The following is a 21,826-nucleotide window of genomic DNA, read 5'->3' as shown; positions in this document are numbered from 1 at the left end:
CATTCTCACTTATCATACTAAGGGGTCACCTCATTTTGCCGCACGGTATTCCTGAAAATCCATTTTTGGCAACAGGAATTTTGTATGCTGCCTCACTTACAATAATAATAGCACTAATAAACAGAATAACAACAACTAACATTGAATGGGAGCTTAGTATGCTAAGCACTTATCTTAATCCTCATACTAGACTTCTGAGGTCAGTAATATTATCTCAAATCTATAAATGGGGAAATTGAGGAACAGAGGAATTAAGGAATATACTCAAAATCCTGCAGCTAGGGAAATGCATAACTAAGATTTGAAAAAAAAAGTAACATGACTCTAAAGCTCATGTAGTTGACTGCCATGCTATATTAGTGCAATAATCATCTCCTAAGCCATCTTATAAGAGGGGACAAATGACCTGCTAGTGAGTTACTTCCATTTCAAGGCATCACTCAAATGCTGCTCTGTTGATAAGCCCTTATGGAATTTGCCACATTGAAATTAAACTTTCGACTGAGGACCCGCAAATTGTATTTCTATCTCTTTATGGACAGGTAGATGTTGCTTTTTATTATTAACATTTATATATCCTTCTCCTGTTGAATTTTTTATGTTCAGAAGATATCCCTTGCAGTCATGTTCTCTTTCTCTAAATCTCTTTCTTTCTTACATACTTCCTTTTTATTATGTTATGAAATAACTTATGATCATATTTTATTTTATGTAAAAAAGCTTATATTTATATAGCATTTTACAAGTGATTTTATGACTCAATTCTTTCAGTACTCACACAAAAATCTAGGTTTGTGAAATGTGTATTATCACCTTCATTTTCTTCATTAAAAATATGATTACTTGCCAAGGTCACACTGCTATTATATGCCCCAGTCTGTTCTTCTAATTCTGAATCTAATGTTCTTTTCCATTTTCTTCATGTACTTTTGCACCTACCTCAGTGTCTGTTGCAAAGGATATCCACTGAAATATTGTGATGAATGAATGAATGAGTACATGTCCTAATAAAGGAAGGTCACTCCAGTGCGTGTTGATTAAATGGTAGGTTCTCAAAAATATTGCTGATATTGCTTTTTTTTTTTTTTAACAGAACTGCTAGCTTTCTCTTTTTATTTGCAGAATAGAAGGGGTAGGTGCTAAGATTGCACTTTTCTAGGATGTTATTTTAGAATAAAATGGTAAATAGGAGCAATAATTTCTGGTTTGTAACAATGAAGATTGAATTACATTCTCCATCAATAATTTGGAATTAATTTGAGATAGAATTTCCTAAGAAAATGGAAGTAAACTATATTCCTTTGATATTTGATCATCTACCATGTCCAGGAGAATAAGAGCTGTGTTCAGAGGGAAGCTTTTAATACATTAAGGGGAACATCTGGACCTTTATCCCAGAAGAATCATATGAATCTCCCCACAGTTACTAATCTGGCTTTAAGACGGGAAGACTATCAGTCTTCAGTGTGGGAGGCAATTAGTGCTCTGCTTTATACTAGGGAATCATGTGTGTATATATACACACACACACACACAAACACATACACAGTAGTCATGGACTTGGCTAATGATTATGTTTAGAACATGTAACAAAAGCAGAGACTGCTATCTAAGGGTCTCAGATTAATGTTACAATTCACGTCAGAGAAATTATAAACTTCTATTAATACCACTTATTTAAGGACACATTACTGTATAGTTCATTTCATCAGCAATATTTTTGAGAACCTACCATTTAATCAAGCACTGTTCTAGGCACTGAGGGTAGTGATCAGTGCCTAGAAAAACAGAAAACAAAGAAAATTTTTTTCTCCAATGTATGTACACTCTGAAAATAACAAAAGATAGTATATCAGATAAGTCCTGTGAAGAAAAATAAGTGCCCTGGGGTGGGACAGAGGCATGCAATTTTAAGTATGATGGCCAGCGAAGGCCTACTCAGCATTCCACTGAGGGAGTGATGTTTGCACAAAGTCCTGAAGGAGGTGAGGCAATAAGCCATGGGCATGTCTGGGGCATTAGTGTTCCAGACAGAAGCTGCAACAATACAATAGCCCAGAGGTGGGAGGAACTACAAGGAGGCCCTGTGCCCTATGAGATCATCAGTAGGAGCTGAAATCAGGTGTGGTAATTGGGAATGGCAGCTCATGTTAAGTAAGTCTGTATGAGATAAAAGCCTTTGGAGGTTTTTGAGCAGAGGAGTGGTATTATCTGATTTAACTTGTAAAATAATTGTTGCAGCTGCTCTGTCAAGAAAAGAATGTGTGAGGGGGGGAGGGGGGAGTCAAGACTATGGCGGACACTAGTTAGAAGGTATTTAAATTTTCTGGGGAGGGGGAAGGTGATGGTCTTTTAGACCAGAGTAGTAACAGTGAAGGCGATAAGAAGCAGTTGGGTAATGCATAGATTCTGAACACAGGATGAGTTAACTAACCTATATGGAAAGTAGGAACTATCAAGGAGACTATAAAGAGTTTGACCAGAGTAACTGGAACAATGGAATTGCAACAGTCTCTTGATGCGAACAAACAAATGCAACATAAAATCTACCTTGTTAGCAAAATTTTAAGTACATAATACAGTGTTGTTAACTATACCATAACTATATCTCCAGAACTTAATCAACTTGCATAACTGAAGTTTTGTACCCTTTTGACCCTTTGTACCCTTTTTGTTTCCCCCCACCCTCCAGCCCCTGGTCACCACCATTCCCTTTGCCACAAAAGAAAAAAAAATAAGGGGAGAGGAAGATAATTTTGGAGGTGGTGGATATGTTTATGACATTGATGGTGGTGATGGTTTCACAGGTGTATACTTATCTCCAAATTCATCAAGTTTATACATTAAGTGCAACTTTTGTACATCAATCATACCTTAATAACGTGGTTTGAAACAAAACAAGCTAAATGCAACAAAACTTGCCTCTTACTCCCAAGAAAAAACAAACTAGTGAATACCCTGACTTGACATTAAGGAATATACAAAAATGGGTACAATGTACAGAGGATTGTTTCCATGGGGCTTCAGAAAGGAGGCAAGAGGTCTTCTCTGATAGGTCTGGTTTGTGGTCACCTGGTTCTGGAGCCTTTGGAAGCCTAGGCCTTGCTAACAAGGAAACAGGTTAGCCCCAGGATGTCAATTTCTTGATTATAAATGGAAACTCTGGGGGTCTGGGTGGCTCAGGTGGTTAAGTGTCTGTCTTTGGGTCAGGCCATGGTCTCAGGGTCCTGGGATAGAGCCCCATGTTGGGCTCCCTGCTTAGCAGGGAGTCTGCTTCTCCTTCTCCCTCAGCCCCGCCCCCCTCTCATATGCTTGCTCTCTCCCTCAAATAAATAAATAAAATCTTAAAAAGAAATGGAAAGTCTATGAAATTTGCATATACTAGGACAGAAAGGACACACCATTTAATATTACAGGTGAATCTAAGTGTGACAAATTACTCACTTGTGATAAAAATAAGAACTTGAAATTGTGGACTTTAAAAAAAAATCCACTTAGAGTTGCCTAGTAAATTATCCTTCTCCTCTTTAGTCATTTATTTATCTACACATAGGATTTTAGTGCTTATCATGTAAAAATACTATCTCATACACACGTCTGAAGACAAACTAACAATATTCCTTTTCTAACAACACTTCTAGTTCTGATCTCCACAGTTGGAAATTTTGTGTGTCACTAATTTTTAGGATTGCACCAATGTCTGTAAATGGTCAAGAGCTCTGTCTTTTTAGGAGGCAGATCTGATTCAAGTCCTGGTTCAAGCCCCTACTAGGGAAGAAGTGGCTAGACCACAGACAAGTTACTTCACATGTCTGATCCTCATTCATCTAATCTGTATTTGATAGGAACCCTGGCCTCATAGTGTTGCTGAGAGGAGTCAACCCACACAGTTTAACACAGTCCTCAGCACGTAGAATAACTTGATAAATACCAGTTCCTGCTAATATTCTAATTGTCATTTAATGTTATCCAAAAGCCTGTTTTTAGTCATGTGATTCTTCATTGACTCATCATTTATCCTTGCCAATTTTCATTCCACCTTCTTCTGGGTATGCAAAAATTTCTGATAATTTCCTGTGTATAATACTTAATACAAGAAAGCTATCTAGAGGCAAAATAGTGAATGATGTTAAGTACTACAGAAAGAATAGCAAACTTTATACCAGAAAAAAGGTGGCCTACTGATTTCTGAGAGGCATCCTAAGATAACAGATTGGTTTTTAGTTATAGTCTCAGAAATCTGACTTTGACAGAAGGAAGCAGAACATTTTTCAAAGGTGGAGTCATGGCAACAGAGTTCACAGGATATATTAATAATACCAATACAGCATTGGAAAAACGGAATAACCACATACAGACTAGGGAAATTAGACCCTTTTCTTACACCACTCACAAAAATTAACTCAAACTGGATTAAAGATGTAAATGGAAGACTCACAAGTATAAAACTACTAGAAGAAAACATAGGGAAGATGCTCCTTGACAACAAACATTTGGATATGACAAAAAAAAAAATCACAAATAGTGCCAGCAACAATAGTAAAATTAAACAAGTCGGACTAAATTAAACTAAAAAGCTTCTCAACAGCTAATAAACAATCAGCAAAAAAAGGAAACCTACAGAATGGAAGAAAATATTTGCAAACGACCTATAAGGAGTTAATATTCAAAATATATAAGGAACTCCTACAACTCAACAGCAAAAAAAAATTTATTAAAAACTGGATAAAGGACTTGAATAGACATTTTCTAAAGAAGACATACAAATGGTGAAGTACATGAAAAGATGCTCAACATCACTAATCATTAGGGAAATGCAAGTTGAAACCACAATGAGATAGCACCTCATACTTGTTGGAATGGCTATTATCAAAAAGTCAAGAAATAATAAATGTTGGCAAGGTTGTGGAGGAAGAGGAACCCTTGTGAACTGTTGGTGGGAATATAAACAGGCATAGCCCCTATGAAAATAGTATGGAGGTTCCTCAGGACCTGATGTATAGCATGGTACACCTAACCTACAGAACATCGTAGCTTAGCCTAGTCTATTTTAAATGTGCTCAGAACACTTACAGTTGGGCAAAGTCATCTAACACAAAGGCTATTTTATAATAAAGTTTTGGTGACCTCATGTAATTTACTGAATACTCTACTGAAAGTGAAAAACAGAATGGTTGTATGGGTACAGGATGATTCTAAGTGTATCGGTTCTTTGCCCTCATGATTGTTTGGCTGTCTGGCTGGGAGCTGTGGCTGACACTGCCCAGAGAATCATAAGGGTATGGTACACATGTAATAAACGTTGGGTATTATATAAGACCAATGAATCACTGACCTCTACTCTGAAACCAATGATATGTTATATGTTAGTTAATTGAATTTAAATTAAAAAAATAAGTAAATAAAAAAAAGTATGGTACACATATCACTAGCCCAGAAAAGATCAAAATTCAAAGTATAGTTTCTCCTGAATGCTTATTACTTCTGCACAATCATGAAGCAGAAAAACTGTAAGTCAAACCATCATAAGTCAGGGACTGCCTATATATATAATATAGATTCTATATAACGTATATTAAATATCTTACATTAAAAGTTGTAAGTAAGTGAATATCAAATGGTTTGGCAGTGATCTTTAGCTAATTAATTTATTAATACTTACCAAGCTACTATTTTATAATGTGAACATTTTTTTTCAAAGATTTATTTATTTATCTGAAGGAGAGAGAGGGGGTTGGGGAAGAGCAGAGGGAGAGAATCTTCAAGGAGGGCCCCTGCTGAGTGCAGAGCAGGATGTGGGACTTGATCTCAAGACCCATGAGATCATGACCTGAGCTGAAACCAAGAGACTGATGCTTAACTGACTGAGCCACCCAGGCACCCCATGTGAACACATTTCTTAAGAACAAATGGTACAAAGGTTTTTGTATGTAAGATTTTGCAAAAGACATTTCTAAGTAAATGCAATTTCACTAGAAGCTTGGGATAGAACTAAATAAATTACAGATATGAATGTGCTTTACAAACTGCATAATAAGCTAAAGTGTCACATTGATAATTAATAACATGAATGTGATATGCAAATTAGTGTTAAATTTTCACTTCCCACAGACTGGAGTGGCTACTCCATTGTACTGAAGAGCAAAGTTGGTGGGAGCACCTGAAAATCTACCCTCATAACTCACCTGTATTATGTTTGCCTTTGGCAGCCCACACACTCTTCTCCAGCCCACAATGAGAAGAGCACAACTTCTGCAAGCCTGTAAGAGCGAACAAAAGAGTAAGAAAAATTTTGCTTAGAAACTCAGTAGACCAGAAAGAGAATAGAAAATTATCATGAAAAAGGAGCTTTTCATGTTGACTGTAGCTGCTGTAAAACCACTATCTGGCACAGGTCGAATTAGTCATGAAGAAGTGCGTAGGAAGACACAAATTTTCAGTAAATTGCATTAGAAACTAAGCAGGTGGGTAGGTCTATGTGCTGTTATGCAAGCTGATTTAGCTGTCAACTTTGAAAAAGTTTAGAATGGCTAGATTTTCCAATTACTTTTTCCCTGGGTGAGTAATACCCTCTTCTAATACCCTGCCCTCTCAAGCTCAAAAGCTGTATCTTTCTCTTTGTTCACTCCCTGCTCTTCTGTGCAACCATATTAAATCCACCAGAATTCCCCGAATATGACCTCTACTACTTTGCCTCTTGAATTTTGGTCAATCTTTTCTCTGTGCCTAAAATGCCTTCTCTACCCACAAGATCAATGGAAAGTCTGCTCCTCTTTTGAAAGAAGAGTCAGCTCCAAGGCTACCTTGACAGTCACCGTTCTAAGTGACACCTCCATTTAGAAATAATCATTCCCTTTAAATCGTTCCCTTTAAATAAGCCTTCCTCCAGAAATGTTTCTAAGCCTCAAAATATACCTAATAAAATATAGTGGATAGTATATACTCAGAAACAGGAAAAATAATAACTACCTTGGAATATTGTTGTAAACATTCAAGTTTGTATATGTAAAATAGCATTTGTAATGTTAAGTTCTGGCCTAGGTCTCAGTTCATAGTAAGTGGTAGCAATCAACACTTCTTATGCTTATAATTATAGTAATTCCTTCATCTTTATCTGTATGCCTCCTTCATTAGACAATTGATTCCTTGAAGGTAGAATTCATTTGAATTCATTTCTTTATCCCTCTCCCCATTCCCAGTTAACTAATGTTTGGCACAGTGCCTTGTACTTAGTAAGCTTTTTTTTCAATAAAAATTGCCTAAGCTTATTCGATTAATATGTAGGTGTGATGTTGTGATTTATAATAAAGAATATATATTTGGTCTTTGTCTTGTTTCTGGCACAGAGCTCCTAAAATCCTTGGAGTTTCCTAAGTGATGAGAGCATAGAATTATCTTTTGTTATGTTAATGAGATGACTTTTGGAAAGCACCTAAGGAGGGGGGCTAGTTGCCAGGACAGCCAACCAGATGATTAGAGTTGGAACTTCCAGTCCTACCCCCTGACCTCTGGGGAGGAGAGAGGCTAGAGACTGAATTCAATCACTAATGGCCAATGATTTCATCAATCATGCCTATATAACGAAGCCTCCATAAAATCCCAAAAAGATGGAGTTCAGAGCACTTCGGAGTTGGTGAATACTTGGAGATTTGGTGAGAGTGGCACACCTGAGAGGACATGGAAGCTCCGTTCTCCTTCTCACATCCCTTGCCCTATGCATCTCTTCCATCTGGCTGTTCCTGAGATATATACTTTTTTTAATCAACTGGTGATCTGGTAAGTAAAATGTTTGAGTTCTGTGGGCCTCTCCAGCAAATTAAGTGAACCCAAGGAAGGAAGAGATTGTGGGAATCTGTGATTTATAGCCAGTTGGTAAGAAGTACAGGTAACAACCTAAACTTGCTACTAGCATCTGAAGTCCAAGGAGGGGGTTGCTGGAAGGTCAAATTTGTAGCTAGTCCATCAGAAGCACAGGTGATAACCTGGACTTACGACTGGTATCTGGAGTTGAGTGGAGGGGAGGGGAGCCCATAACCTATGGAATCCAAGGCTATCTCCAGGTAGATAGAGTCATAATTGAGTTGAATTTTAAGACACTTAGCTGGTATCCCAAGAACTGCTTGTTGGTGTGGGGATTCCTCCTCACACTAGAATTGGTAGCAGAACCTATTTACTAGGTAATCCCACACTTTAGTAGCATGTCAACTAAATAAAATTGGTTTCATACAATAACAGAAATAAAACAACTCTCTAGTTTGTCCTTTATTTTGATTCTGAAGTTTGAATATTCTTATAAGGGCATGGGCTTAAGAAATTTAATGATCACCAGGTAAACACGTAATAGAGTCTATTTTATAATCCTAGAGTTTGTTTTATAATAGTAGAGTATATTTTATACTATGTTGTACAAAATGCCTTTAAATACCAGTTTATGGATCATAAACTGAAAGGGACTTGAGGACTATTTAATCTAACCCTATTTATTTCACAGATGAGCCCAAATGAGATCCAGTGTGTGTTATTATGGGTTTGGTAGGAGATACAGGCTTGGTAGGAGATATTCTAAGATACGCTTAGAAGTCACAGAGCTGAGACTTAAGCCCAGGTTTCTTACCTAGCAGTTATGTAGAAGGCTATTTAGGTTTTCCAGTTGTGATATGAATATGATAAATGTGCTATTACTATAAAAAAACAGATAAAATGATTTTGGGGAGAAAAAGACTGGAATTTTTTTCAGAATGGCCATAATAATTTTAAACTAAATATCCTCAGTTAAATCTTCAGGATTTAAGCTGAATTTGAAAAGTATAAAGAATTTGGATGGACCAAGGAGATTACAAGGTTAATTCAAGTGTGAGAAATAATGAGTGAAAGTATGAAACTAGAATAGCAAAGGCTTTGTTAGAGGCCTGTTTGTGGAACTCAGACCAACAAATGCAGAGAATTAATTACATAAGGAAGCCAAGAAACATGTAATCCTTGCAATCCTTGCAGTTTTGTTGACCAATCATGCAATGGTCAACAAAACTGAAATGTCTTGTCTTTTTCACTAAATCATTAACTGCATCTGAAGGATACTGAAGAGAGGCCCTAATTATTGAAAGCAAGTTTAGGAAGACACATCTGGCAATTGTGTATAGAAGATTATGTATAGATCCCCAAAGGTCATCTGGGAATTCTTTTTTTTTTTAAGACTTTATTTATTTATTTGTCAGAGAGCGAGAGCACAAGCAGAGGGAGCAGCAGAGAGAGAGGGAGAAGCAGGCTCTCCGCTGAGCAGGGAGCCCAATGCGGGGCTTGATCCCAGGACCCCGGGATCATGACCTGAGCTGAAAGCAGATGCTTAACCAACTGAGCCACCCAGTTGCCCCGACATCTGGGAATTCTTAAAAGGTTGAAATTCCAATCAAGATTGTAGCAGTAGAAACTCAAATACATGAATAAACATTGCAAAAGAAACATCAGAAAACCACAATTGGCTGGAGAATTGGATAAAAGGGAGAGACAGAAATAAAATAATAGTTCCTGTTAATATTTCAAGTTCCAGAGACCCGACACATGTTTTCTACTGACCAAGCGGGGAGGAGGGTCAGGTAGGTATGAGGTAAGATAGGCTTAGTTTCAGACATACCACCTTTGGGTTGAATCTGGGATGATTCAGTATGTGGGTTCCCAAGCCTGAGGGAGAGATAGGAACAGGAGACATAGACTGAGATGCTATGCCCATAAAGGTGAAGGCTGAACCTATATAAGAAATAAACTCGTGGGAAAGAAAAATAGAAAAAGAAAAAAAAGGCACAGGGGGCCAAGACAGATTCCTGGCCAATGATCACAGCTGGTTTCAGAAGAAAGGAAACCAATGAGGAAGTGAAGAGCTATAAGTGGAGTATTTGGAAAAAAACAAAATAAAACAAAGAGCTGAAAATACATAGTGTTGATCTTGGAAGAACTCTTTATTCTAAATATAGTTGGAAAGTTTGTCCACTCCGTCTATGTTTATCAATTCCAAAAAACTAGTTTCTGTGTCAGTATGTATATCTGGCCAAATGCTTCCAATCCTGTGTGAATAATTATAGAAAGTTTAGTAAAGAATGATGAAAGAAGAAACCATATTAGACTAATTCATCCTCAGAAACACAAAAATGAATTAAAATATTTCATTAAAATTTTGGTTTTTAAGTATTTTCAGACTACTTCTAAATATTAGAAATCAAATTTGCTATTGCTGTGAAACCCCTCTCTTATGAAGATTTATAACTAAGGCAAAAATTCGGCCTGTAGTCTGACTCAGTGGTAAAGCTTACACTAATCTGGTTAAATAGCCTAAATACAGTGACAAATCTGGACACCAATGTCACCAGAGGAGCTACATATAATCTTGAAAGGGAGGGCAGCCAATGTCAGAAGTCGCTGAAATGCAAAAGCTGAGACTCATCAATGTTATTTTCAAACCACTCACTGATTCAATGAATATTGATCTCTAAATCAGAATGAATTATACACTATAGATGCTGAGGCAACTTACCCTACAATTGTTTTTCTTGATTAGGATCAAAGTTGTTAGTATGATTTTTTTTTTCTTTTCAAAGAAATAATGCTCATTTGTTCGTTAGTTCAGAATGAAAGTGAATCATAACTGACTAAGTGGGTAATCTTGGGAAGTTCACTTTTCCTTAATTTCTGTCTCTGTAAGATGAGGGGATGTTAGTGTATGATCTGAAGTCTCTATTCTCTTATTAAAAAAAGTAGTTTCTAAATGATTGAACTGGGGTGATAATATGTTTTTTTTTTTTTTTTAAGATTTTATTTATTTATTTTGACAGAGAGAGAGAGACAGCGAGAGAGGGAACACAAGCAGGGGGGAATGGAAGAGGGAGAAGCAGGCTTCCCGCCAAGCAGAGAGCCCGATGCGGGGCTCGATCCCAGGACCCTGGGATCATGACCTGAGCTGAAGGCAGACGCTTAACACCAGGCGCCCTGATAATATGTTTCTTATCAAACCTTCTGCAACCTGACTTTTCACATAGTTGTAATATAGATATGGAGTAGGTATGGGATATGTAATATGATCTAGGTAAAGCACTGAATTTAATCATCAGATTAAAGTGAAATTGGATCAACCCACGTGGCACATCACCAGGCTGCTAGGAAGAGACAGCCATAGGGTTTCTCTTTTATGGGGCCAAATAAGTGTTATTTGGGAGCACATTCTCTCACTACCATCCAACAAAATTAGGAATTAATTATAAAAGTTTTTAGAAATCCAGTATTAACAACTGAATGAGAGGAAATCAAGACACACTTTAAATTGCAGTCATTCCTTAACATATCTAGGGAGATTGTTCTTGAAAAAGAGTGTGAAAACTTAGGAACAGTTAAAGAGTACAAGTTAAAACAAAATGCCATCAGATGGCCAACAATTTTTTTCTAAAAACAGTGATAATAGCCAGGGCTGGAAACATGTAGAGAAATGGGTGCTGCCATATAATGTTGATAGGACTTTAACCTGGCAAGTCCCATTTGGGAGGGGGGGGCAGTTTGGCAGTAACTGAAAAGCTGAAAATACACATACACTTTAATGGAACAATTCTACTTCTGAGAATCTCACTTCCTGAAACACACATACAAAGCCCAAATACAGATGCACAGTGATGTTTACTGCCATATTGTGTATAAAGTTGGAAAAAAAATCATAAAATACAACTATATGTCAAAATTTTACAATCCTATGAAGGAGCCATTAAAATGAACAAGGTGAGGGTGCCTGGTTGGCTCAGTTGGTAGAGCATGTGACTCTTGATCTTGGGGTTGTGAGTTCAAGCCCCATGCTGGGTGTAGAGATTACTTAAAAATAAAATCTTAAAAAAAAATGAATGAGGTGGATCTACATGTACTGATATGGAAAGATATTATTCTATATTCTTAAGTGAAAAATTAAATTTCAAAAACTATTATACTGTGACTTCCCTAGGTGTAACCCACCCTTATGATATGTATTTACCTATACTATATAAATTAGCAAGACCATAGAGTAACATATACATTAAGAAGTAATAGTAGTTACCTATGGGGAGTGGCTTTGGGAGGTAATGGAGAAATTTACGTTTCATTATTATAAAATTTTATATAATAGTCTGCAATTTGAGAAAATTAATTTCAAATAATAGAATAGCTTAACATGAATTTAATGAGTAAAAAAGTTAATGCTGCACTATTGTTCCTTTTTGGTGACTTTTATATTACATATGAGTCCTTCACACTAAAGCATTATATAAACATTAATCTACACTGGCTATTGCTACATGTACTTAAGCATACTATTTAAAAATAGTTTAATAGTTTGGGGCACCTGGCTGGCTCAGTCAGTAGAGCGTGCAACTCTTAATCTCGGGGCCCTGAGTTCAAGCCCCACATTGGGTGTGAAGCCTACTTAAAATAAAAATAAATAAATAAATAGATAGATAGATAAATAAATAAATATTAAAAGTGATAAGTTTAAGTCACTTAAAAAATCCTAAATGGAAATCCTGCTCTATTCTAAAAGCAAACTTAAAATATAAAAAAATATTAAAAATTAAGTAAATACTAAAGGATATTAATCCTTACAAGTAATCAAAGAAATCAAGAATATGGCATTGTATTATCAAAGCTAAAATGGATAATAATATTTGTCAGAGTTTGATCCCAAGGCACTTTTATATATTGCTGGTGGCAACAATTTTTCTTGTGGTTTTATAATATCATTTATATATATATACATATATATATGGCTACATAAAAGCTGAAAGTAAATATTTTAGAGTATTAAAAATGCTAATCTCAAATAACATTTTAGACTTGTTATTTTCTTCTCTGAACTTTAAATACATTTCAGCAGTTGGAATTCACTATCTATGTTACTTCTGTAGTGAGATAAATATAAAAAGAATGTTGAAAGTAGTATTTAAATACTACCTTAGCTTATTCATTAGAATAATCAGAGGTATTCTGGCTTTTGTCATTTTTCTTTTTTAGTGAACTCTTATACATTAACCACTTCTATATGAAGGGGCCTTTCTCTTCACTTCTCTAAATGTTGAAGTAACCTTCAGTTCATGTATAAGGAATTATGTGAGACACATACCACATGACGACTGGCCTTTTGGCTGGATCTTGGCAGGTGCCTTCATAGCCTCTGCCCAGTACCTGATTCAGGGCTGAATCACCAGTCTCTCCCCCGCTTGGAAATTTTTGATATTAATCATTCTCCACCACCTCTAACCATACAAATTCTTCTAACAGATGCAGGGTTATTTCTATCATAGGGCTTAAAAGTGAGATGAAAATGAAGGGGGCGGAATCAGAGGGGGAGGCAAACCATGAGAGACTATGACTCTGAGAAACAAACTGAGGGGAGGGGGGAGAGGGATGGGTTAGGCTAGTGATGGGTATTAAGGAGGGCACATATTGAATGGAGCACTGGGTGTTATACACAAACAATGAATCACAGAACACTACATCAAAAACTAATGATGTAATGTATGGTGATTAACATAACATAATAAAATAAAATTTAAAAAAATGAGATGAAAAGGCAAAGGTCTATCTCAATCTCAACTTCTTTTCCTTTTGTCTGTGGTAAGGGTTTAAGGCTCTGTACAACTACGGGGGCATAAGCATCTCTGGCCTGAATTCTTTATTCATGTCTAACACACACACATACACACACACACACACCCCTCCATCGCGGCATCACAGGCTGATACAATGACAGAGCCAAAAGAGATATTAGATCTTGTCATCCAGCAGTTTTAGAATCATGATCCTTGGAGCATTTGGGTTCTGTGTAGCTTCTCAAGGAAACCTAGGAAGGCGAGAGGATGTTCAGAGAGTAGAAAACTGAGTCACCGTAGCTCTGGTTTAAATAAAAACTTCACTTTCATTTCTCATACAGCCCAGGTGCAGCCACTTTAAAAATATCTCAACCACTGATCAAGTCCATTTTACTCATTTAATAGGTTAGGAAGCAAAGTTCAGTTACTTAATCAAGGTTATAAGCCTATGGCAGAGATGGGATAAGATATCTAGATTTTTAACTCCAAATGGAAATTGGAAAGCTAATGACAGTGGTAATTCTCTGTAATTCTGAATTTTCCATGGGGTTGCTATAGTTTATGAAACTCACATTATGAAGAGGCAATTAAGAAAATGGAGAGGTAACCAGGCAACAATAGTGCCATTTTCTTAACAGTGTGAGTGATATTACGCAGGCATAGATTGCTTCTGCTTCAACTGAGCTGGTGCATATATGGGAGAAGACAGGTTGAGCATCTGAAATAGGATAGACCTTTTTCTACACACCTGTTCTGCAGAAGAATATCTATAATGAAAGCTCCAGCAGCTTGTTCTTATGTGACTGCCAAAATCTGAACAAGTAATACCCCCTGGCCGTATCATAACATAAGGCAGAGTTGGATCTGTGCTATGGCTCTAAAAAAAAAAAAAAAAAAAAGTGAAGTTTAGTTGGAAAATTACGTGAGTAGAATTATATGGAATCTTGTGTTTTATTCCCTCTCCCCTGGGCTTTAGTCTTCCTAATCTGCAATGAGGGGAATGAGATTGATCTCTAAAATAATTTTCAATGCTTACATACTCAGTTATGTTAGTTGAGGTGTTCTTTTTGTTTGCTTTTAAAATCAGGCTCAATGTCAAGAGGGAAAAAGCTAAAAGAAGGAAAAATATTAGCAACTGTCTTAGACACATGTTGTCAAGCATCTGTATTACTTTTTAAGAATACAATCTCAGACAAGCTATAACATGGCCATGAATATTATTTAAAAGGACGCTCTTGAATGGAATAGTAAATATACGAAACAATTTATTTTTAAATATGAGATGGGTGTGTGTACATATCACATCAATTCCTTGTGTACACCTGAACAGTTAAACCACAACTAAAGGAAAAAACGTGCCAATGTGTAGACTTATCTCTCTCAAATTCATAACAATAACCTTAAGTCGGTCCTTAATGTTGACCAGCAGTCAATGTATTTCCCTGGTCATCTTATTTTTCTACTCACCAAGAAGACTATTTCATATTTTATTCCCTCACTTCAAATTCTGTCTTCTAACACCCACCTCCTCCCCACTCTTCACTCTCAGCTGATAATTTTGCTTCCTATTTCTCTGAGATTGAAGCAATCTGCAGAAAACTTCCACAGCTCCCACCCACATATTGGCATCTGTACCATATATTCTGACTTCCTGCCTGATACTCTACATAAACTGCACTCCCAGCTAAGCCCATCCCCTCTACTTATACACCGGTTTCTGTCCCCTCCACCTGCTGCAGCCCGATAATTCCTCCATCTCTCTCCTTACAGAACAAGACCAGCCTCCCATCACCATGCAAGCATTAATCCTTAAAAAAATTGGAAAGAAGAAGGGAAAAAAAAGCAACATCTTTTGGATCCAGTTCTTCTGATGTTTCCCCCCCCCCAATTTATTTGTTCCCTTTTGCTCCAAAATTCCACAAAAGTACAGTCAATAGTCACATTTCTAATTCCTCTTCTTAAATCTTCCATAAATTCTGTGGTTTCTTTTCTTTTGCTCCATACCTCCACTAAGACTTGTACTAAAGTCACCATGTTCTCTTTACTGCCAAAATCAACAGTGGATTCTTAGTCTTCATCTTATTTGCTACATTAGGGACATTTGACATAATTGCTTGTGCTCTTCTCCTAGATACACTATCTTCACTTGGCTTCCAGGGTGGTACAGGTTGACTCTTCAATCTTACTAGATGCTCCTTCTTAATCTCTCTTGTGTCTTCCTCTCACGTCTTGAACTTTTAACTTTGGAAAGGTCTGTGACTCAATCTTTGGACCCTTCTCTTCTTTATCTTTTGTTTTTTTTTTCTTCTTCTCTTGTCTTTTTTCCCTTGGTGATCTAACTTGTTTCATGGTTTTAAGTTTATCTATATGCTCATACCTCCTAAATGCATATCTCCCATCCAAATCTCTCTCTCTAACTCCAGGCATTTATATTACATCTGTCTTTTTACATATCTACTTGGTCTGAAAGAATCATATCCAAACTCAACATTCTTAAATGAATGTTCTGATATTTGTTCCCAGACCCAACTCAACCATAGTCTTCCCATCTCATTTGATGGGGAAAACATTAGAGGCCAAAATCTTAATACCTGTCTTTCATAACCCCCATTCAATACACTTTCAAAGTTTATCCAGAACCTATCCATATCTTCTCACCCTCTTCCCTGCTGTGAGTCCTTTAGTGTTCTCTCTACTGACCAGCATGAAGGTAGGTTTGGGGTTGAGAGTGAGTAGACATGAGGCAGAGGAATTTAAAATGATATCCAGCTAATATGATTCTTCTACTTGAAACCCTTCAGTTAGTAAACTCCCATTTCACTAAGAGTAAAAACCTAAGTCCTTACAATTATTATATGATAATAAGCCCAACAAGGCATGAAATAATCTTGTCTGCCATTGCAGATATAAAAACACATCTATTTCAGGGAATAGCTTTTCCACATCCTTCTTTAAATGAATCTTTAAGAATTTAAAAAATTAAGAGTTCATCACTGCACAAATGCTTACAAGATAAACACCTGATTATCCTTGTAAGGGAACTATAGGGCATATATAATTTGATTATGAGTTTGCACTATAGCTCTCTTGCAGTACGCTGCACTCTTTAAAATGCTGCTTTCATTTCACATTTTTTCAGTACTAATGATTCTTGTGGTTCCCCCCCCCCCTCCGGTTAGTAGTGTGTTCATTTACTTTCCTTCCTAATTTCATTTTTTGCATATCTAATTCTATAAATGTTTTATAAACATATTACCTCTCTTTTGGTAATACAATACTGATAGTCTTTAAAGGATTTTTTATATTGTTATCAATAATAAATGTCAGCTGTTTAAAGAAAAAAAAAATCCTGGATTAATGGCAGGAAGGAACTGAATTCTCCTTTTCATTTGTTCTCTGTTTTTGTTAATAGTCTGCATTATAAAATGGCATATTAAGAAAAATAGTCCCATGTGGAGCGACTTCAGTAGACACTTCAGTGGAGTAGACTTCACTCCAGGCCTTTCTTCCTTTGGGGAAAAAAAACCCTAGCTTATCAGGATTATGTGATTTGCAAGTTTGGAAAAACTTTCTTCTTTCTTCTCCATTTCAGTCTGTTCCCCTTTTTTCTGCTACATAATAAGGGGTCTGACACTATGGGGGTCAGGTTTCTCAGCTGTGTCACTTAGTTGACAGGCAGGTCTCAAATTCACAAGAAGAGGAAATTCAGAAGCTCATTTGGCCACACATCAAAGTCCCATTTTCTTAGCTTTCATCAATTATACAGCTGACCTTTTGATATCCATCTGCCAGTCTCTAGTGCTCTATTTCTCAACTGGTTCAGAATTCAGGCAGTAGTGAGAGAGGTGTTACCTACAGAGTCCATCAAAATCCCAACATATTCATAATGACTCAGATACTAGTTTCTAAGCATCCCATTTTTGCATGTATAGTCTGAGGGGAGGAGGGTGTAGTGGAAAGAATAGGAACTCTGGTGTCAGATAATCTTGGTTTCTAATGTCAGATGTATTACTGTGTCACCCTGAGTCAAGTTATTTAACATTATCTCAGACTCTTCCCTGATCTATACAATAGCATGAATAAGGACTTCATTGCACTGTTGTGGAGTTAAAAGAAATAGTATACATGGAGTGCCTAAAAGGATTGCATAATCAGAATTACTGTCTTCCCTTTATATCAATAATCCATTGACTAAATAATTGAAATCAAATCAGAAATAATGATATTTATCAGAATTCAGGAGAAAGTTATTTCCAGACTATGAAGTTGAGTGGTAGGAAGAGCATTTTGGAAAAAAAATGGCCAGTCTTTTATTCTGAACGGAAAGCAAAATAAATTTTCTTCTTGCAAAACTGAAGTAGACTAGTGAAGAAAAAAAAGGCACCAGTAAATCTGCCCAAAATTTCTATAGTGGCTGATGTGGGTGGAATAAGAGGACCTTTGATTTATCCAGCCCACTGCCTGTGTTCTGCATAATTACAAGTTTTTATGGCTTCTGCAAGGATTTTGTTGATCATTATATGACAACAAACCCATAAATATCTGTCTGTGTTAGAACAGTGACACTCACTGGTTATTTCTGATATTGACAGAAGTATTTCCTACTAAAAAACATCCCTTTTTAAAGCAAAATTTAAAATGATCCTCACAGATGTCAACAAGGTAAGCCAACAAGGAGATAGACAAGGGTACCTATAGCTATCAAAAGGGAATACTGAAATCATTAAAAATACTGAATATGACAAAGAAATTCACATACATACACACATGGAATAGTTGAGGCAACTGGGGATATTTGACCGGAAGAAGAGAGGACATAAGCAGCCAGTGATTGCTATCTTTAAATTATAGGATGTAGTATTATAAATTAACTCTGCAATTATAACATAAATATTTGGACCAACATAATTTTAAGAGTTATCCAATATGGACTGAGCTTCCTTGGTTGTGGCTCCCTGCCTCTAGAGATACCCAAATAGATTTGAACAGTTATTAACTGTAGTAGCCCTAGAGAGGATTCATGAATAACAAGAATTCTAGAAGATCTTTAAAAGCATTCCAGCTTCCAGTTCCTGTTACTCAGTGCAAATCCACATTTATATGACTTGTAAGCTAATAATATTTTTTTGTAGTAAAGTCTGGCTCCTTTGCTCCTATGTAAATTATGAAAGCCTGTTTTAATTGTTAAAGCCCTATTGGTTTCAGAAATAGGAGGGCTTGCCAAATCAGTGCCTTTGCTATTTTTCATCAGTGATAATTACGCACTGCAATGAAATATAATAGAAGCATCTATGACTTTTTATAAGTTTATCTATTTATTTATTTATTTAGTAATCTCTACACCCAATGTGGGGCTCAAACTCATAATCCCAAGATCAAGAGTCTCATGCTCTTCTGACTGAGCCAGCCAGGCCTCCTGCATCTACAATTTTTTATTTTGGGGATGATTTTCTGTTACCTAACACAGAAACAGTAAGAATGACTGACCCTTTTTCTTCTCTTACCTCCTAACCCCAGTAAACACTTCCAGTCTCATGGTACATTAATCTCAGGTTTACGGAGGAATGCAATGTGTGAGTAACTGGTAGGACTCTACCCTGAGAGCATATTACAACTTTCTCTCCCTTTTAGACTAACCAAAAACAAACAAAAAAACAACAACAAAAAGCACCCAAACATGATTTGAATTTCAATGATTTAAATATGTTGCTTAATATTAGTCACTCCTCAAAGCATTAAAAGCAAGGGTCAATTAATCTAGGGCCAGAACCAGCCCTGGCATCTCATGTAGACATTTTCTCATTCTTATTTTAGAGATGTTTATATTCAGGGACTCATAAAGAAACTGCTTACTTGCCTACGGCAGAAGAGTTTTAATAAACTCATTCATGTAATAAGAGCTTATTTTCCTTAGGTACCAAGAACATTTTTATGTATAAATCAGTGCACATAAGACCAGTTACCAACAGAAAAAAAAAAAAAAAAACCTTGCTACCCACCATCACTTTATTACAGAGAATATTAAACTGACTCATTTTCTTTTCTTTATTAAACACACGCACATATTCAGGCAAGCAACAGCATTGGAAGCACATTTAAGTAGCCATTTTTACCATCTGCTTTCCATTTAACATTGGAGTATGCTTATCACAAGAGAATTTCCAGTCTAATAAATAAAAAGAGAATCATCTAGAGAAAGTCAGCTCTGTAGTTTGAGAGGAGGAGAAACAATCCCAAGAAGAACATAGAGGGTGGAAGCATAGGTGAAGGTGGGAAAAGAGAGGAATTTGGCTCAAAGTATCCATTGGGCACTATTTTCTCAGAGTCCTTTCCAAACAATAACACCTGCAAGAACAAAACCCAGAGATATGGTGAAGGTAGCTTTGAAAATTTCAACCTGATCTGATATCTAATGGAAATAGGAGTTGATGATCTATTTCACATCTACACTTTTTATACAATTACATATCTTTTAAATGACTTTTTAAAGAAATACCGGTAACTTTTTTTGTTGTTGTTGTTATATGCCTTTAAGTGTGATAAAATACATTTAAAGACTTTTACTGGTCTTACTATTCTCTAATAATTTCTTGGCTTAAATGAGTTGTTTTTTTTTTTTAAGATTTTATTTATTTATTTGACAGAGAGAGAGATAGCGAGAGCAGGAACACAAGCAGGGGGAGTGGGAGAGGGAGAAGCAGGCTTCCCGCTGAGCAGGGAGCCCAATGCGGGGCTCGATCCCAGGACCCTGGGATCATGACCTGAGCCGAAGGCAGACGCTTAACAACTGAGCCACCCAGGCGCCTGGCTTAAATGAGTTTTATTATTACTAAGGGAAAAACAAAGGCTTTATCACAAGGGGGTTATAAAAAAATGTGTGGAGAAATGACAGAAGTGGCAGGCTGTCAATTGGTGAGATCTACACCCTTTGCCTCAGATATATTTCTGTCTCTTAAAGATATGCAAAGAAAAAAAGGCATGAGTTATTTTTCAGTTTTTAAAACTTTCAGAGGAGAATTAGAAATCAAACTGTTAAGTCATAGTCATTCTATTTCAGGAAGGGGCAAAGGCATTGTGTAGGTGGTGAAGTCAGAGAATTAGGTAGATTTCAGTTCTGTCAGTTTTGTTGTGTGACCCTGGGACAGCGCTTACTCTACCGTGCCTTCTGTTTCCCCACTTGGAGGGAAGTGATGATCGTTAAAATAACAATAATAATGACAACGAGAATAGTGCCTTCACAAGGATTCAGTACGCCCCCGTGTTATATAAAGCACTAGCACAGTGGCTGTTGGACATGAATCCTGAAAAACATAGGGTCCGCAGAAGAGCTCAGTGGTTCTCCCACCAGTTTTATAAATTCAGTGTGTAAACTGTGATCAGAGTACTGATCATACTTTCAGCATAGGTCAGCTTCTGACCCCCAAGAAAAGATTATAAACCGTAACTTCTAAAACTGTGGATAACAGTCCTTTAAAAACATTTTATTTCCACAGAGCCCACTTTCCACTCCTGTTCTTTCAATTTCTTTCTTTTTTGTGGGGGGAGGGGCCAGGGAGAGGGTGCAAGAGAATCTTAAGCAGGCTCCACACACGGCGTGGAGTGCTACATGAAGGACCTTCCTAGAGGTCCCACACCCTGAGATGTGACCTGAGCTGAAATCAAGTCAGCCGCTTAACCGACTGAGCCAACCAGGTGCCCCTCAATTTGTACTTTCCTCTCCAATTTTCCAAAATGTGCCATCTTCCTGGGGCCTCCTCCAACAACCACACAGAGACTCTCCCATGAAATGCAATCAAAAATATTGGCAACATACAGTAGCAAGAATATTTAGGTGGAAAAAAAAAGGGGGATATTTAGGTGTATAATGTGAAAATCCCAGCTCTTTCACTTGAGTGGGTTATTTAAGAATCTTTAAATTCTATCTGAATATATTTCCATAACACAACCTCTAACTCCCCACCCTGGATTTCTTTTATTACAAAGTAAAAGAGTGAAAAACAAGAACAGAACAACAGCAAAAAATAAATGGAATCCTTGGACCTGCTCTACACAGAAGCTGGTTACACCAAAACAACAACCTCCCCCCAGATGAACAAATAAACAAACAAAAACAAAACCAGAAACTACAGAGACATAGATAGCATAGTTTTCTAGCAATGTAAAACCTAGATCCAGTTGGGAACAACTGAGCCAAGAAGTTGTGGGGGGGAAAAAAGACATTCCAATGATAGAAT

The 21,826-nt window shown here is 36.8% G+C and overlaps 1 protein-coding gene across 1 annotated transcript in view; it reads right to left on the bottom strand.

Annotated features, from left to right (window-relative positions):
* Positions 1-21,826, bottom strand: part of ANO3 (anoctamin 3) — a 401,618-nt gene that overhangs the window by 270,817 nt on the left and 108,975 nt on the right. The window contains exon 2 of the mRNA XM_035012465.1: positions 6,186-6,260. Within this exon, the coding sequence (XP_034868356.1) occupies positions 6,186-6,260 (75 nt within the window). The remainder of the gene's footprint in view (positions 1-6,185; positions 6,261-21,826) is intronic.

The sequence above is a fragment of the Mirounga leonina genome, unplaced genomic scaffold (assembly GCF_011800145.1).
Source record: "Mirounga leonina isolate KUSES-001 unplaced genomic scaffold, KU_Mleo_1.0 Mir_166, whole genome shotgun sequence".
NCBI lineage: Eukaryota > Metazoa > Chordata > Mammalia > Carnivora > Phocidae > Mirounga > Mirounga leonina.
This window is presented reverse-complemented; position numbering and strand designations above follow the sequence as displayed.